This window comes from Schistocerca americana, chromosome 9, assembly GCF_021461395.2.
Source record: "Schistocerca americana isolate TAMUIC-IGC-003095 chromosome 9, iqSchAmer2.1, whole genome shotgun sequence".
Lineage (NCBI taxonomy): Eukaryota > Metazoa > Arthropoda > Insecta > Orthoptera > Acrididae > Schistocerca > Schistocerca americana.
The window spans coordinates 88,147,112-88,166,075 of NC_060127.1; the positions used below are offsets into that span (position 1 = coordinate 88,147,112).

General features: G+C 40.0%; 1 protein-coding gene across 2 annotated transcripts in view; it reads right to left on the bottom strand.

Annotated features, from left to right (window-relative positions):
• Positions 1-18,964, bottom strand: part of LOC124550988 — a 276,903-nt gene that overhangs the window by 26,409 nt on the left and 231,530 nt on the right. For both annotated transcript variants that reach the window (XM_047125816.1, XM_047125815.1), the window contains 2 exons: positions 16,008-16,092; positions 1,894-1,979 (listed from right to left, as the gene is read on the bottom strand). In XM_047125816.1, the coding sequence (XP_046981772.1) occupies positions 1,894-1,979; positions 16,008-16,092 (171 nt within the window). The remainder of the gene's footprint in view (positions 1-1,893; positions 1,980-16,007; positions 16,093-18,964) is intronic.

An 18,964-nucleotide genomic window follows, 5' to 3' on the forward strand; every position in this document is an offset into this window, starting at 1 on the left:
CCAGTTGCTCGGCCACCATTGTCCAGACGTTTTCAGTTGGTGAGAGATCTGGCGAATGTGCTGGACAGGGCAGCAGTCGAACATTTTCTGTATCCAGAAAGGCCCGTACGGGACCTGCAACTTGCGGTCGTGTATTATCCTGCTGAATTGTAAGGTTTCGCAGGGATCAAATGAAGGGTAGTGCCACGGGTCGTAACACATCTGAAATGTAACGTCCACTGTTCAAAGTCCTGTCAATGCGAACAAGAGGCGACCGAGACGTGTAACCAATGGCACCCCACACCATCACGACAGGTGATACGCCAGTATGGCGATGACGGATGCACGTTTCCAATGTGCGTTCACCGCGATGTCGCCAAACACGGATGCGACCGTCATGATGCTGTAAACAGTACCTGGATTCATCCGAAAAAATGACGTTTTGCCATTCGTGCACACAGGTTCGTCGTCGAGTATACCATCGCCGGCGCTCCTGTCTGTGATGCAGCGTCAAGGATAACCGCAGCCACGGTCTCCGAGCTGATAGTCCATGCTGCTGCAAACGTCGTCTAACTGTTCGTGTAGATGGTTGTTGTCTTGCAAACGTCCCCATCTGTTGACTAGGGGATCGAGACATGGCTGCACGATCCCTTACAGCCATGCGGATAAGTTGCCTGTAATCTCGACTGCTAGTGATACGAGGCCGTTGGGAACGAGCACGGCGTTCCGTATTACCCTCCTGAATCCACCGATTCCATGTTCTGCTAACAGTCATTGGATCTCGACCAACGCGAGCAGCAATGTCGCGATACGATAAACCGCAATCGCGATAGGCTTCAATCAGACCTTTATCAAAGTCGGAAACGTGATGGTACGCATTTCTCCTCCATACACGAGGTATCACGTTTCACCAGGCAACGCCGGTCAATTGCTGTTTGTGTATGAGAAATCGGTTGGAAACTTTCCTCATGTCAGCACGTTGTAGGTATCGCCACCGGTGCCAACCTTGTGTGAACGCTCTGAAAAGCTAATCATTTGAATGGCACAGCATTTTCTTTCTGTCGGTTAATTTTCGCGTCTGTAGCACGTCATCTTCGTTGTGCAGCAATTTTATTTGCCAGTAGTGAGCTATACGGAATACATTTTCAACCCAGTAGCATGGGAAAAAATTCAGCTTATTGCGTAGTGTCATAAGTCTCTAGTTGAAGTTACACAATGCTCACAGTTATAATGTTTAAATAATGTATTAAATCAATATAGTAATCATTTTAACAAGGAAGCTGGTTTGCTTTGCAAACCATTTTATACGTATCATAAGTGGACTATATTGGACTGTGACATGAGAGTGGCAGCCATCTTGCATCCAAGATATTGGGGGGAAAACATACTAATTATGTCAGTGATAAGGGTCATTTATAGATAAGGCACTTGTCCCAGTGAGAAGAGGGGGGAGGATGGGGGAAGGCAGAGAGGGAGGGAGAGAGGCTGTCACAAGTAATTCATAATAGGAGATTAAGGAATTTTTTGAAATTTGTGGGAAGGTCTTATGGGACCAAACTGCTGAGGTCATCAGTCCCTAAGCCTACATATTACGTAATCTAACTTAAACTAACTCACGCTGTGAGGGAGGACTTGACCCTCCGACGGAGGGAGCCGCACGGACCGTTACAAGACGCCCTTAGACCGCGCGGCTACCTCGCGCGGCGCAGATTAAGGATGACAGGTCATAAATAACTAGACCAGAATCGGTACAGACCCTGTACTACTGTAGAATTAGCAGTAATAAGAATAACGTAGAGAAACATAATCACAGTACTTCACTTCAAACAGCAGGAATGAAACAAAAAGTTTAAAAAAAAAGTTAAATTTTGTTCAGTTTCTCATGAATGTAATGTATTTCTGTAGACACTTTACCTTAACGGCTCCAATGATGAGAATTATGTCACAGATAACCTCGATAACGTAATATGTGAGGCATGCAATTACTATTTTGTCAATTGCTGAAAGAGAAACATCATAAAATTTTAGTTACCTTTTTCATAATTAACATATTAATATAAAATTCAATGAAGAAATCAAAATGAAAATGGACTGCAGTGTCCATTAATTCCTGTATAAAAGTGAAGACTTTTGGTTTGTACTGTGTACTTACCAGCTGGGTTTGTAGTTCAACAGAAGTCATTAATTAAGTTCGTTCGGTATACAACTTACTCGCCACATTAGCTCCGTGATCACAAATTACTTGTCCATTGTTGGAAACTATGGATTTTGATCAACCTTTAGAATCCAGGTTCATGTTAGTGGCAGGAGAGAGGAAATGGATGGCCGAGTGGAAAAAGGAGAGCCGGAAACAAACATAGATTATTAGGGAAGTTTGATTAAGAAATTTAAAAAAATAAACTACATGCAAATTACTATTGTGGCGTAATCTTACACAAGGCATGTTCTAAAGTCTAATAACTGGTGTGATGTAATCCATGCTACTATATCTTACTTATGCAAATCTCGTCACTTCTGCTTAACTACAGGAACCCATATCTGTGCGTACTTGAATTCCCTATTCAATCTTGCTCTCATTCTACAATGTTCCTCCTACCACTACCCTCCATTTGTAGATTAAGTATCTCTTGGCCTCTCAGTAAGTAATAAACTGACACCATATAGCTCTTTTTTCTCCTTATTAGACTTGGTACATTTTCATTAGTTCTACTCATCCAATCGTTTGCGTTCTTCTGTACCACATCACTTAAAAAGCTTCTATTCTCTTTTTGACCGTTCTGTTTGCCACATATATCTCACTACCATATAAGGCTACACTCTTGAGAAATACTCCCAAACAATCTTTCCAGCACTTACATTTCTGTTTGATGACAATATATTTCTATTTCTTTTGGAAAGATTTTCTGATTATTGCACCAGCATTTTACATCCTCTTTACTTTTGCTACCACGTGTTAGTGTTGTGCACCTACCACTTTCTGCACCTCACGTCCTAGTCTAATTCCAACAGCATTATCCAATTTAATTCAACCGCATTCAATTAGCAATGTTCTATTTTTATTGATGTCCATATTGCAACCTGTTTCAAGCCAATATCCATTCCATTCAACTGATCACAACCTTGTCTCACTGCCTTCTCATTTCATGCCTTCGCTTCATGCCCTTCAACTCTCTTAACTGCAGTCTGGCCCCTGCTTAACTTTAAAATTAATTTTATCACTTACAGCTTCACAATTGCAAAGAATGGTTTTACATTAAGCAGAAAATTTAATTATCCGGACATTCTCTTGTGTTTGGATTAAATGTAACACACAGCATTTGCAAACACTGTTAGTAAATTAATTTGTTACTCACTGAAGAGCTGTCTGTAATACTGCATTTCATTGAAATATGGTATGGTATAGGGTCTGTAGTCATGCATTTTTGTATACAGGTATATTAAAAATCATGTTTCTAGCCCAACTGATGTGAAATATCTTGACACAAAATGCATCACACTTGGAATTAAGTCTTATGCCTTAACGTGTAAGAGATTATTACCCACAAATAAGACTTTATTATGCATCTATTGACATTAAATTATACAAACAGCAAACAATACATTCCTCACCCTGAGCCATGGGTAGCGCTTTATCCACTGTGCTCCTGAAACTGCCGTCCATGCCCTTTAGTCCCAAATCATATTCGAGTGTCTCAGCCTTATTTGCTAAGTTGCTATTTGAAACCTTGTGTGTGTGAACCTGTTAACGTTTTCTATCGCAGTAGGGGAGACTCATGTAAGATTGCTAATCGCTTGTATCGATTATTATCCGTGGTACTTATAACAGAGCTCTACCAAAAAAAAAAAATTGCCAAAGATATCGGAAAACATTTATTATACTTCAGAGGTCCTGAATCCGAATATGGCTTTACTTTTCCCGAATTGGCTCTAGTTACGAAGATATTTATGTTTTTGGATTTTAATTAAATTTTCCCATAGATGCTGATTTTCCATTTGTATCGTTGACCTGTATGTTCATCTAAGTTTTCACACTCTATAATACATCTCAATTAAACATTCTACTAAATTCTTTAAAAAATTTTTTGTATTTTTTATTTTATCTGTTTCAAGAAAATATGGGTTCTTCATAAAGAGGATGAATGAACAATCCCATTGTGTTCTGTTACATTTGCGGTGAATACTGCCTACAGAAACAAAGCTGGAACATCACAGATTTTGTAAAGAAGGCATATGTTGCATATTTTTATATACTGCTTGGAGAACAAGACAGACCATGGGCTCCCCACGCCGTTTGTAAATGTTGTTCAGAGTCTCTTCGATTGTGGAAAACCTAAATTGGAGTATCCAAATTTAGAATCAGCCAAGAGATTTGTGGCACAAAGTGACTTTCCTATAACAATGTTCACTAAAATACCTGAACCTGTAATGTCAGAACTTGAAGAAATACAGGGATTGGAGTGCAAAAGCATCATCTGAAGGAGAAATTTCTAAACATGAATTATTCACTCAGGAGAAACTAAATGATCTGGCATGATATGTTAATTTGTTAAAGAATGGAGCAGAACTTCTGGCACCCAGGCTAAAAGAAAACGACTGTCCTAGTCCAGAAGTGCAAATTTCAGTATATACTATAAGACAAGCAGGTCTTCTGTAATATTTCAGCCAATAATGCAGTAATGTTCCCAGTCTACTCATTCAGATCGGGTTACAGAAGGATCAACAAAAAGATTTCTGGCTTTTTATAGACAGCTCCATCAGAAGCCTGAAAAGTGTCTCGCTTCACAACGGTAACATCTTTCCATCCATTCCCATTGGACACTCAACAAAACTAAAAGAGATACATGAAACTATCAAAATTATATACTATTCGTGTCCTATCGGTAACTCTTTACTAACCAAAGACTGAACCCCCTTGATATTAATACGATGATCGTTTGCTATATCTTTTGCATTAAATTTATGCTCAACTGATTGGTCACACAACATCGCGCAGAGACATCTCCCAGCACACTCACTTGCCTGATGCTCTCCTTTTTTCTTGTTACTGACAGTGCTATATTTCAATGTTAAAAACTTTCACATCTGAGATTTATTAATTTAATTGCACTCGACGGGGCTTCCATCAAAATGAAATTTTCCCCTTGTCACAGGAACTTGCTTTCTTGTCCCAATAATTAACTTCCATGAATCTTATACCATTCACACAAGTTTTTTCATTGCAATATCTCAATATCGAAGAATGCAAAATTTCAGTATTATTCAGTTGCAAGTGCAGTAACCTAAAGCTCGTTTTTTTCGTTATTTTTTCAGGGGAGTGTGTCTAGTTCTCTCGGGAAGTTCAAGAATGTTTTTCTAATGAAATGAAAGAATATCTGGCAAGTTTATGCAGAGATCTGGTTGTACTGTTTGACAAGGAAGAAAATCATGTGAATCACATATCAGTTTGCTGAAGTCAATGGTTTAAGTGACCATCCTCACAGTGAAAAGAAAATGGATGAAAGAGAATGTGTGACAGGTGTTTTGAAAAGACACATGCTGTCCTTCAAAAAGCCGGGAAATTTGACTATGCGAAGGGGATCTGAGAAATAAAATTAAAGTGAAAATATTTTTTGGTAACTTCATATCTTTTTATGAGGTAAAAAACGGGGTCTGTGAGATGCCTTCAGGAGAAACGCTTCTACACGTTAGTGTGCTTTGTAACCTTATGAGCATGTGGGTGAGTTATTCGTCCACCTAGAGCTGGTAATGAGGAGAAATGAATTTGCTTGCTGGGCTGGGTGCGAGTCAGTGTGACGAGGAAGTCATGCGGCCTTACCAGGTAAGTTCAGGTGCAGACACAAGGAGCGTGTTGCCGAAAATGGGTGAATGCCACAGCTGGGAATTTGGACAGCTGATGCTCACATAACCATTGTGCAGGAGATACACCAAAAATGGCTGAATGTCAGACAAGCTGAAAGATGGATTCTTACTGCTCTCTGAGGACCTATGACAACTTACAATTAAATACTAACGAAAATCTGAATACATCTGTGATCCCATAATGAAGTACAACAATGACACAACAATGACTTCAGTACCCTTAAAACAACAGAAGTTAGTAATTTACAGTGACAAAATATTTTCTCGATAAACTTCTTATTTAACAACATTTAAACGCTTCATGTGACTTCAACAAACGATACCTCAGACGATAGCATTGCACGATAGCTAGCACCTTTGGAAGCTACGTATCTGTATCTGTTTTATTTCTTGATTTATTACGTTTTTGATATCTTTGCATTACGCAAAGTGTTTGTCAGAATATTGAATGCCCCACAATTACACAGCAAACGAATACGGCTGAATACCATATTGTGTATTTATTTAATGAACAGTTTACTATTTTGCCAGCAACTCTGTTCAAATATTAACTACAATTGTGAACTTTTGCGAGGAATATTTTATAACAGTTGAGTCTCTGCCACCCAATCCCAGTCCTCTGAAGACTCAATACTCCGTAGAAGTGAAGGAAAACGGGTGGTGATCAATGTAGGACTTCGTTGGACCTATACGCTTAATGTTATATTAAGATAAGATTCACGTTCTGTAGATCTGGATTGACGCCAGCTGTTTGCGACACATGAAAATTGCATGCATGCATGTCTCACTAAGGTTGTTATGTGAAAAGAGACACTGTATAAACTTAGACATTGTAACCATTAATAATATTTTTTCTATAGTTGGATACAACATGGTCTGAACTATTGAGAAGACTGTGGAAGGTTTTCAGGCCACCTGAATATAGCCATTCTTCTCATATGTGTTTACTAAGGAGGATTCTGAGCGGTTCTTGAATGAATTAGGAACATCCCACTGTTTTCGAATGTGTGTTGAATGATTCTCGAGAAGTAGTAGCAAAATATTAACCTTGTTGTTGGGAGTCGTTAGACTTCTGACTGGTTTCATATGGCCCAGTACGAAGTCATCTCCTGAGCTAACCCTTTCGTATCAGAGTAGCATTTGCAACCTATATATTCCTTATTTGCTGGATTTCTTCCAATCTCTCTCTTCCTTTACACGTTTTATCCGCTACAAATCCCTATAGTACCACTGAAATTATTCCTTGATGTCTTCACAGATGTCACATCATCCTGTCCCCTCTTCTTGTCAGTGGTTCCATATGTTTCTTCCCTCGCCTATTCTGTGGAGAACTTCCTCAGGTCTCACCTTAACAGTTCATTTGATTTTCAACATTCTCTCGTAGCACCACATCTCAAATGCTTCGATTCTCTTCAGTTCCAGCCTTCCCACAGTCCATGTTTCACTACCATACAGTGCTGTGCACCAAACGTACGTTCTCCGAAATTTCTTCCTCAAATTAAAGCCTATGTGATACTATTAGACTTCTCTTGGAAAGGACTGTCCTTTCTGCCAGTGTTCGTCCGCTTTTTATGTACACCTTGTACCGTCCATAGTGGGTTATTTTGCTGTCTAGGTAGCAGAATTCCTAAACTTCCTCTACTTGGTCATTCCCACTCCCGATGTTTTTCGCCGTTCTCAATCCTAATACTCCTCGTTACTTCAGTCTCTCTTCGACTTACTCTCAACACATATTCTTTACTCATTAGACTGTTCATTCCCTTCAACAGATTCTGTAATCCTTCAGTTTCACTGACCATAGCAATGTCATCACCGAATCTTATTGCTGATATCGTTTCATCTTGATCTTCCATCCCACTCCTGAACCTTTCTTGTACTTCCGTCACTGCTTCTTCGGTGAGTAAATTGAACAGTAGAGGCAAATAAACTACGTGTCTATCTTACACCCTTTTTAATCAGAACACTTCGTTCTTAGTCTTCCAGTCTTATTGTTGCTTCTTGGTTCATATACATGTTATATATTACCCGTCTCTCCCTATTGCTTACCCCTATTTTTCTCAAAATTTCCAACATCTTACACTATTTTACATTGTCGAATGCTTTTTCCAGGTCGATAGATCCCAAGAATGTGTCTTGATATTTCTTCAATCTTCTTCCATTATCAACCGCAACGTCAGACCTGCCTTTCTGACGCCTGCACCTTTCCTAAAGCCAATCTCATCGTCATTTAACGGATCCTCAATTTTCTTTTACGTTCTTCTGTATATTATTCTTGTCAGCAACTTAGTGCGTGAGGTGTTAATCTGACTGTGTGATAATTCCCGCACTTGTGTCCTCTTGCTATCTTCGGAATTTTGTGGATGATGTTTTTCCAAAAGTGTGATGGTATATCACCTATCTTACATGTTCTACACACCAAAGTAAATAGTTATTTTGTTGCCACTTCCCCCAATGATTGCAGAAATTATGGTGGAATGTTACATATCCCTTCTGCCTTATTCGGTCTTAAGGCATCACCACCTCTTTTTAAATTCTGACTCTAATCTCTATCTCTTCCCTGACGACTCCTGTTTTTTCATGTAGCACGTCATCGGACAAGTCCTTACTCTCATAGTGTCCTTCAGTATCGTCCTACTGTCTTTACTGATGATGACTTGATTGGTATCCCTGTAGGCCTTGATGAAAACGTACCTGGGATTTATCACTGAAGCAGGGATATTGAAAGCTTGCCAGCTTTAAGGAAACATAACCAAAAAGTTAAGATTTTATGAGTCCATATCTGAACCAGGCCAATCATCAAGGTAAACTAGTGGTAAAATTGCTGAAAAGATGACGTTAAAACTTTCCACTGGAAGTTCTCCCTCCTACCTGGAGGTTCGTAGTAGGAACGAATAGCGAGGGCTCTGCTACATCTCGTTCATGCAAACGTGGAATCCTCAGCAGCCCACCTGACTAAGTGTGAGTTCTGCTACATATTTCTGGACCCCAACCTTCATGTCATTCTCCTTCAAAGACAGCCTGAAGCCGAGTATCTCTTCAAGCACTGCACACCTTGACGGCTGTGTTTCTCTGACACATGACTACATAACAGGCGAGCAGGCGGTGTGGTAGCATATACATGCGAAAACGTGTTTTCCCAGATCGTACTCTCTTCCAAAATTGTGGACAAACAGTCAAAATATGAATTCATTGAAATTAAATATCTCAACAGAACGTACTCCGTTCGTGTTATACACAAGCCATCCAAAATTTTTCAGTTCGCTAGCTTTGAAACCGCATTTACAGATCTTGGCGCTTTGTATGAAAACACAACTGTAGCCAGAGACTTGAACAAATTTTCTGTTTTGAAATTAATTTACTGACAGTGACATTGGCTGTATCAGATATCGATCTACTACACAATAGTGACAAATAAAAATTTGTGCCACAACAGGAAGAATGAGACACGCCTAGGTAAGCACATGAGCATAACAATATTGATCTCAATTCCTCATTGTGTCATTGTCCTCGTTGTGGGAATCCAAGTAATTTTGCGAGGATTAGGTGATGTATTAAGTGGACTACAGTATAAGGATGACATCTTGAGGTTTGGATTAGTCCTGGCAGGGTGCACGGATAGCCAAAGTAGTTAAGGTGACCACTCGTAATAATTGGGAAATTCTGATTTGAGTCACAGCCCAGCGCAATTTTCATACGTCATTATTGGGTAATAAAACATACATGTACGTATAAAATGTCTAAACAACTGTCCATCCCTTTCAAATTTTAGGTTTATATTTTCCTGCTCAATTCCATTTGGTTTAACTCATCACACAGCAGACACCACATGTTTATCCATATACACACAACCAAATTTCCATACAGAGTAATTCCCATTGATCAGAGCTCTGCACCTCCACTGTTTGCTCATGATGTAATATTCATGACTTCCTTGGAATATTCAAAGAACAAACTGCAAGTGCCGATACTTATAGATTTTTAATGTATGGGTATATGTGGGATTAAAGCTGGTGCAAGTGGTATTTCTTGGCAAGCAGCGGCAGGAAATAACTTCGAACTATATTATAAGCACTAAGAGAGTCAATAATTTACACTATAAACATGCACCTTTTAAAAATATAACAGTAAGGAGAACGCCTGAACCTTGGCTCATGGATCACTTCAAACAACTTAAGACAATCACAGACACAGCATAGAGGCCATATAAGCAGCACCCGACCTCATATAACCATCTCATCCACAAGCAACTGCGCAAATGAGCTAAGTCACTCCACGATAAATGTAAATCTTTTACACCTACTCCTTAACTAAGGACTTTCACAAGCCCGCCATCTTGTGGAAAAATCTAGGAGGTCTAGGAATAGGCAAACCCAAATTTACATATATATCCATAATTGTTATCGAGGGTCTAAATTAGTATATCGCCACGTCAACATCCTAACCTCACTAGCACAAAAGAGCGCATACCATCGATTCCCGTGAAGAACCAGTGCTTGTTACAAACGAAAAATTTCTCTTGGGGATGGTAAGCTCTAACACGGCCAAGGTGTCAGTTCCATGAATACACTGCACAGCCACAGGACATTTACAGTGAAGGTCCTCAATTTTCTCAGTGGTCCAGGAGACCCCCAGTGTCTTCCCAAGAGCGTGAGTGGTGGGACTCGAAGAATCATCACTCAAAAAGGAACTACCAAAGAACCCTGCGATCACAGGGACTTTTGCATTCTACCAGCATTATCTAAGGCTTTAGACTACATAGTCCACAGTGAATCTACTAAGTACTTAACACCAAATAACCTTTTAGATGCATACCAGTGTGGTTTCTGGAAAAAGCAGAGCATGATGACTCCTCTTATAAGTGACTGACAATCTGAATCATGTAGTGCAAAAACAAGGGGAGACTACTACGTCATTTTTGGTCTCCAACATAGCCTGCACCACTGTAAAATTTGGCATTCTACTTGCTAAACTAGCAACTCAAAAACTGTCTTCAAGTTCACTGTACAACAACTGCTCTCATATCTTACATCTTGCCAACAGCGCATAACGATCAGAACTAAAGAGTTTCAATGGGGTTATTGTGACATGACGTAGCATGTATCTCAGTAGTTGTTGTTGTGGTCTTCAGTCCCGAGACTGGTTTGATGCAGCTCTCCAAACTTCTCTATCCTGTGCAAACTTCTTCATCGCCCAGTACTTACCGCAACGTACATCCTTCTGAAGCTGTTTAGTGTATTCATCTCTTGATCTCCTTCTACGATTTTTACCCTCCACGCTGCCCTCCAATGCTAAATTTGTGATCCCTTGATGCCTCAGAACATGTCCCACCAACCGGTCCCTTCTTCTTGTCACGTTGTGCCACAAACTCATCTTCTCCCCAATTCTACTCATTACCTCCTCATTAGTTATGTGATATACCCATCTAATCTTCAGCATTCTTCTGTAGCACCACATTTCGAAAGCCTCTATTCTCTTCTTGTCCAAACTAGTTATCGTCCATGTTTCACTTCCATACATGACTACGCTCCATACAAATACTTTCAGAAACGACTTCCTGACACTTAAATCTATATTCGATGTTAACAAATTTCCCTTCGTCAGAAACGCTTTCCTTGCCATTGCCAGTCTACATTTCATATCATCTCTACTTCGACCATCATCAGTTATTTTACTTCCCAAATAGCAAAACTCCTTTACTACTTTAAGTGTCTCATTTCCTGATCTAATTCCCTCAGCATCACCCAACTTAATTCGACTACATTCCATTATCCTCGTTATGCTTTTGTTGATGTTCATCTTATATCCTCCTTTCAAGACACTGCCCATTCCGTCCAACTGCTCTTCCAAGTCCTCTGCTGTCTCTGACAGAATTACAATGTCATAGGCGAACCTCAAAGTTTTTATTTCTTCTCCATGGATTTTAATACCTACTCCGAATTTTTATTTTGTTTCCTTTACTGCTTGCTCAATAAACAGGTTGAATAACATTGGGGAGAGGCTACAACCCTGTCTCGCTCCCTTCCCAACCACTGCTTTCCTTTCATGTCCTTCGAGTCTTATAACTGCCATCTGGTTTCTGTACAAATTGTAAATAGCCATGCGCTCCCTGTATTTTACCCCTGCCACCTTTAGAATTTGAATGAGAGTATTCCAGTCAACAGTGTCAAAAGCTTTCTCTACGTCTACAAATACTAGAAACGTAGGTTTGCCCTTCCTTAACCTTTCTTCTAAGATATGTCGTAAGGTCAGTATTGCCTCATGTGTTCCAACATTTCTACGTAATCCAAACTGATCTTCCCTGAGGTCGGCTTCTACCAGTTTTTCCATTCGTCTGTAATGAATTCGCGTTAGTATTTTGCAGTTGTGACTTATTAAACTGATAGTTCGGAAAATTTCACATCTGTAAACACCAGCTTTCTTTGGGATTGGAATTACAATATTCTTCTTGAAGTCTGAGGGTATTTCGCCTGTCTGATACATCTTGCGCACCACATGGTAGAGTTTTGTCAGGTCTGGCTCTCCCAAGGCCATCAGTAGTTCTAATGGAATGTTGTCTACTCCCGGGGCCTTGTTTCCTTTCAGGTCTTTCAGTGCTCTGTCAAACTCTTCACGCAGTATCGTATCTCCCATTTCATCTTCATCTACAAAAAATGGTTCAAATGGCTCTGAGCACTATGCGACTTAACTTCTGAGGTCATCAGTTGCCTAGAACTTAGAACTAATTAAACCTAACTAACCTAAGGACATCACACACATCCATACCCGAGGCAAGATTCGAACATGCGACCGTAGCGGTCGCTCGGTTCGAGACTGTAGCGCCTAGAACCGCAAGGCCACTCCTGCCGGCCCTTCATTTACATCCTCTTCCATTTCCATAATATTGTCCTCAAGTACATCGCCCTTGTATAGACCCTCTACATACTCCTTCCACCTTTCTGCTTTCCCTTCTTTGCTTAGAAATGGGTTTCCATCGGAGCTCTTGATATTCATACAAGTGGCTCTCTTTTCTCCAAATGTCTCTTTGATTTTCCTGTAGGCAGTATCTGTCTTACCCCTAGTGAGATAAGCCTCTACATCATTACATTTGTCCTCTAGCCATCCCTGCTTAGCCATTTTGCACTTACTGTCAATCTCATTTTTGAGACGTTTGTATTCCTTTTTGCCTGCTTCATTTACTGCATTTTTATATTTTCTCCTTTCATCAATTAAATTCAATATTTCTTCTGTTACCCAAGGATTTGTACTAGCCCTCGTCTTTTTACCTACTTGATCCTCTGCTGCCTCCACTACTTCATCCTTCAGAGCTACCCATTCTTCCTCTACTGTATTTCTTTCCCCCATTCCTGTCAATTGTTTCCTTATGCTCTCCCTGAAACTCTTTACAACCTCTGGTTTAGTCAGTTTATCCAGGTCCCATCTCCTTAAATTCCCACCTTTTTGCAGTTTCTTCAGTTTTAATCTACAGTTCTATCTGAGTGGTAGTGTTATTGATTCTTGTTGGATGGTATGTTTTGTTTGTGTATTCTGGGGTGTGGTGGTCAGGCGAGTGCGCCTCTGATGGGGTGGTTTGTAGGCACAGCGGCATATAAAGCAGCCTGCCGATGCATGTGGTACTATCAGGTTAGAACATTCTCTGGACGTCCCTTGCATCTTCCCACTAGCACACACAAAGGGAAAGATTGTATTGCAAACGTATGGACATATGCAGTGCAAAATATTGTAGCTACAGTAAAGATCGATGCATCGTGTTAAAGAGTATAATGAGACGATTCTGTGGACACGTCGATACGTTTTTTGAGATGGTAAGGTAGAGAAGTTGAAGTACATATCCTCGGTCTTGGGCTGCTGACCAGACACTTCCTTCATGACTGATCATGTGGTTTCAATTTTGTCCTGAGAATTAGCCATTCTATTTGTGTATTAGATACTCTTTGTCTTCGTAATAACATTTTTAAATCTTACAGTAATGTCCGAAGTGGGCTACTGTAGCTTGATCGTCACTACTTCTAACATCTTGATATATTGTAATTCCTGCTTTGCCCTACATGATATCCTTATTCCACTAGTCAGCCACCCAGGCTGTCTTTTACTGCTAGTACCACATCTTGAACGTTCTAATGGAAAGAACATTCAAAAATCATGAGAAATATGTTATGGAAAGCATTATATTTGTCATCTATATTATCAGCACTGAAAACATCAGCCACTCTTGTTCCTCAATGCGTTTCAAAAAACTCGTTATTGTCATTGAATTAGCTTTACTACATAGTTTGTAATTATAGATAATATTTGTTTGAGTACAAAAACTTTTTAGTGCTAAAAATCGTGCATCATAGTCTAAAGGCCATTCACCCTTTTAGTAACAGAAATGCCCATCAATCAATCAAGAATGAATAAAAATATTGTCTATGGTTGTGCTACTGTTCCCCTGCAACTTCACTGGAAAAAACAGTCTGCATCAAATCATATGAATTTAGGAGATCTTCCACCATCCTTTACCTTGCCTAGTCTCATACAACGTTAATACATGCATCTAACCTTTGTTACTTCCTATAAAGTGAACCACGAACCTCTCTACCTTGAGCAGAAATGCTCTAAAGTCACGGTTCGGGGATCCATGAATGACAACAGTTAGAAGTTATGTTTTACTGTATTCAACTGCTCCTGAACAACATTCGGATTCCGGTTCAGTGCAGTGCTTTGACACATCTACGGACTCAGATCGATGTTCTTTCTTACATGGTCCCTCCTCCGTTCCACAAAGAACTCCTTGAGAAACAACCCGGTAGTCTGTATCCTGGTAAAGGAAGCCTCTGAATTGTCACATTATTTAAGTGGTGCTCTGATATACCAACAACGTCAGAGTCAGCACGTATAAGCAGTTATATCTGATACCTCTTATACGATGAAATATGCAAAATCCTTCATTACTTGGATACCTGACCTTCTTTGAAGGTGCTTACTTTCTTAAAGAGACTTCTTTTAAGCAGGTATGCCTATCAGCTGATTCCAATCTCAAAACGATACAGCTCTAACACGAACTACAGAAAATTTCCCATGAGTGATCCCACTACCACCCACTACACCATCAGCTGCAAGCCCTGCCAACCTCCGTTTCCCGTATATAATGAGGTGGAGGCCATGCCTAATGAAACCAGATCTATTGATAGACTTAACTGGCACCACCGCAATACGAGTCATACCCTCTGCTATCAGTGTCTTCTCAAACCTCAGGTTAACACACCTAACAGCAGCATTAAGATTATTGTTACTATTAATGCAGATTAATGCTACTGTAATCGTTGTGTAATAGTTTTTGGTATGTATTGTTTCTTGCGAGATGTAAGAGGGGGCTGTATCTGGCTATGCTAAATAATAAATCAATAAAGAAAGAGAAACAAGGTAATTTCGCAGATATTAGCGGTAAAAAATTCAAAGCGATTCAAAACCAGGAAACGAATACTGTTTGTTCAGGTACTGCTACTAAGTCCAAAGACAACGTAAGAAACAAAAAATCTCTCATTTTCTTGATATTCACCCCTTGTCAAAGCGCCAAATTGAAAAACAAAGAAAGTCAGTGCACAAAAGTCAAATAGAACTAAGCTTGCCATTTAAAATTACACTAGAAGAGGAAGAGGGAAAAATAAATTCGAGAAAAGAAAGAAATGAAAAGAAATTGAAGGGGAAAAATCAGTGAAGGAAGCTTTAAATAGAAGAGAAGAAGACATCAAACTGTATTAAATCGAAACAATACAGCAACCGCGACCTGAAGAAACAAAGGTAAGAAGAAGTAGAAGAAATCTTTCGGGCTGGCTGTGGAGAGGGGATTGCAGGTTATTCGGTGCAGTGTGGACAGTGTCAGCAATGATGGGACGAGATGTGTTCTGACTGTGCCACCTCAGGACCTTATATTTGTGAGTGGTGTTGAACTTTAATAAAAGTTGTGCAGTCTTCACTGCACCCTATGCAGCGTCAGCCTACAAGGCAGCTAAGACCACACACCCATAAACTTAAAAAAACTCTTAAAAGAAATGATGTTTCTTATATGTAAGTTTTCATGAACTTGATAAAGTTAGGCGATTAGGTAAACTACATTTTGACTAGGATCCATTTTGCTTGGAATAAGACTGATTTTTCGTAGTATACAAATATTAAGTGCACATTATTACCTGCCCAAGTCGTATATACGGAATAAGTGTTGCCCAGCATGAATAAAGCATATGATGCAGCCGCTATCTGCGCAAGGCTCCAAACCTGCATTTAAAAAAAGAAGAAAGTACATTTGAACTCAACTGCTGTTAGGTTGCGCTTGATATATTGTAATGATAGATTTTATTAAAATACTCTGGCTGGCTTCTTAGTACTCATGATCCTGTTGTTTAGTACATTATTTGTTTCATGCAAAACAGTTAAAATCCTCTACGAAAGTGTAGTGGACATACACTTACCTCCGGCATCAGCACTTTGCGCGTGACATGAATATCAAAAGAGATGAAGGGATAGACATGCAAATGAACAACAATATGATTTCCAGTCTTCTTGAGGTATTTGACAAACCATGGTACTCAACAACCAGTGCGATTTAAGCAGCTAACACTTTGTATAGTTTATTGAACTACAATATTGAGCAAAACTAGACAATTTCAAGCCAGTCTATGGGGAGCAGAATGCCAATATTCCCAACTTAGAAATTATGGGTAAGTACACGAGTAGACATCCAGATACTTAAGATACCAGCTAGTATGCTGTGGAATGTTTTAATGGACAGAGATGAAAATGATCCATAGCCTCGTAACTAAAAGCCCCTGAGCAACGAAATATTTATTGATTTAGAGCTTTAAGTCCACAGAATAAAACGATTGCACCAGCAGGGCGATATAAATTAAGATCAAATGTTCAGAAATAACATCCAGTATTTTGACACTTCATACATAAACAGTCTACTAATGGGACTGTTGACATTGCACTGCACATCTGCGCATCATAACACACCAATATCGATAATCAAGTGATGTGTATCTGCCGCCAAGCAATGGCGTTAAATAGAATTAAAATCAACATTCCCTGGACCACCGTTTCCCTTTATTTCGACGATGATGTATTTCATATTTCTATAATGTATTTGGCAGCGTTAAATTTCTAGCTGAATTAGTTGCAAGATGTGGAAGTCACAGTATCTATGGCGAGAGAAACAGTTGACAGTCAAAGTAGGTTTGGCACAGTTCCTTCATGCACCTTCCACAACGAATCATGGAACTCGATTCTATGGCAATCCCTCAGTGCTCCTGCAGTTGACAGCAACCATGGCAACAGTGGTGGCGCCTGAAAACTGGCAACATTGCTTCCAGCTGTCAGGGATCTTCTGTCGCCATATGGAGCACAGATAGACACAAATAACATTTACCCCAACACCAAACATTCTCCAAAACATAATGAAACAGTGCAAAATAAATAAAATACTTTGACAGCCTTGAAATGAATGTGCACTTGCTGTACAGCTGTAACTTGTTACCATAGGACAAACATTTGATGTGCAAGAGGAACTGCAGTTGGCAGTGTGTGTATGAAGGACATTGTAGGACTGTGCATAAGGATGTACGGCAACACTTAACACTGAATGTAACTTAAGGGCAAATAAAACAAAGACAATGGTGAAGAGTGGGATGTGGAGTAGTGCCTTTCTTAACACAAAGTGCTGCAAGATGCTTGATAGGTGTCTCTACATCTACATCGACAGATACATCCATACTACGCAAGCCACCAGACGGTGTGTGGAGGAGGGTAGCTTGAGTACCTCTATCGGTTCTCCCTTCTATTCCAGTCTCGTATTGTTCGTGGAAAGAAGGATTGTCGGTATGCCTCTGTGTGGGCTCTAATCTCTCTGATTTTATCCATATACGTAGGAGGGAGCAATATACTGCTTGACTCCTCGGTGAAGGTATGTTCTCGCAACTTCAACAAAAGTCCGTATCGAGCTACTGAGCGTCTCTCCTGCAGAGTCTTCCACTGGAGTTTATCTATCATCTCCGTAACGCTTTCGCGATTACTAAATGATCCTGTAACGAAGCGCGCTCTTCTCCGTTGGATCTTCTCTATCTCTTCCATGACCTCTATCTGGTACAGATCCCACGCAGCTGAGCAGTATTCAAGCAGTGGGCGAACAAGCGTACTGTAACCTACTTGCTTTGTTTTCGGATTGCATTTCCTTAGGATTCTTCCAATGAATCTCAGTCTGGCATCTGCTTTACCGACCATCGACTTTATATGATCATTCCATTTTAAATCACTCCTAATGCGTACTCCCAGATAATTTATGGAATTAACTGCTTCCAGTTGCTGACCTGCTATATTGTAGTTAAATGATAAGGGATCTTTCTTTCTATGTATTCGCAGCCCATTACAATTGTCTACATTGAGATTCAATTGCGATTCTCTGCACCGTGCGTTAATTCGCTGAAGATCCTCCTGCATTTCAGTACAATTTTCCACTGTTACAACCTCTCGATATACCACAGCATCATCCGCAAAAAGCCTCAGTGAACTTCCGATGTCATCCACAAGATCATTTATGTATATTGTGAAAACCAACGGTCCTACGACACTCCCCTGCGGCACACGTGAAATCACTCTTACTTCTGAAGACTTCTCTCCATCGAGAATGACATGCTGCGTTCTGTTATCTAGGAACTCTTCAATCCAGTCACACAATTGGTCTAATAGTCCATATGTTCTCAATTTGTTCATTAAACGACTGTGGGGAACTGTATCAAACGCCTTGCAGAAGTCAAGAAACACGGCATTTACCTGGGAACCCGTGTCTATGGCCCTCTGAGTCTCGTGGACGAATAGCGCGAGCTGGGTTTCACGCGATCGTCTTTTTCGAAGCCCATGCTGATTCCTACAGAGTAGTCTGATGTAGTATGCAAGATTAGATAGGATGCCCAAAACAAAAAAGACAGCCTTCCTCTACTAAAATAGCACTTTAATGATAGCGAATAGAGAAATAACAATCTTGAAGTCAAAATCTGTAATGTAGCATTATGGAGTAGTGAAATGTGTAGATGGCCACATCTGATAACGGTCTAAATGGAGCTTGTTAACAGGTACAGGTATCCTCTGCCATTTG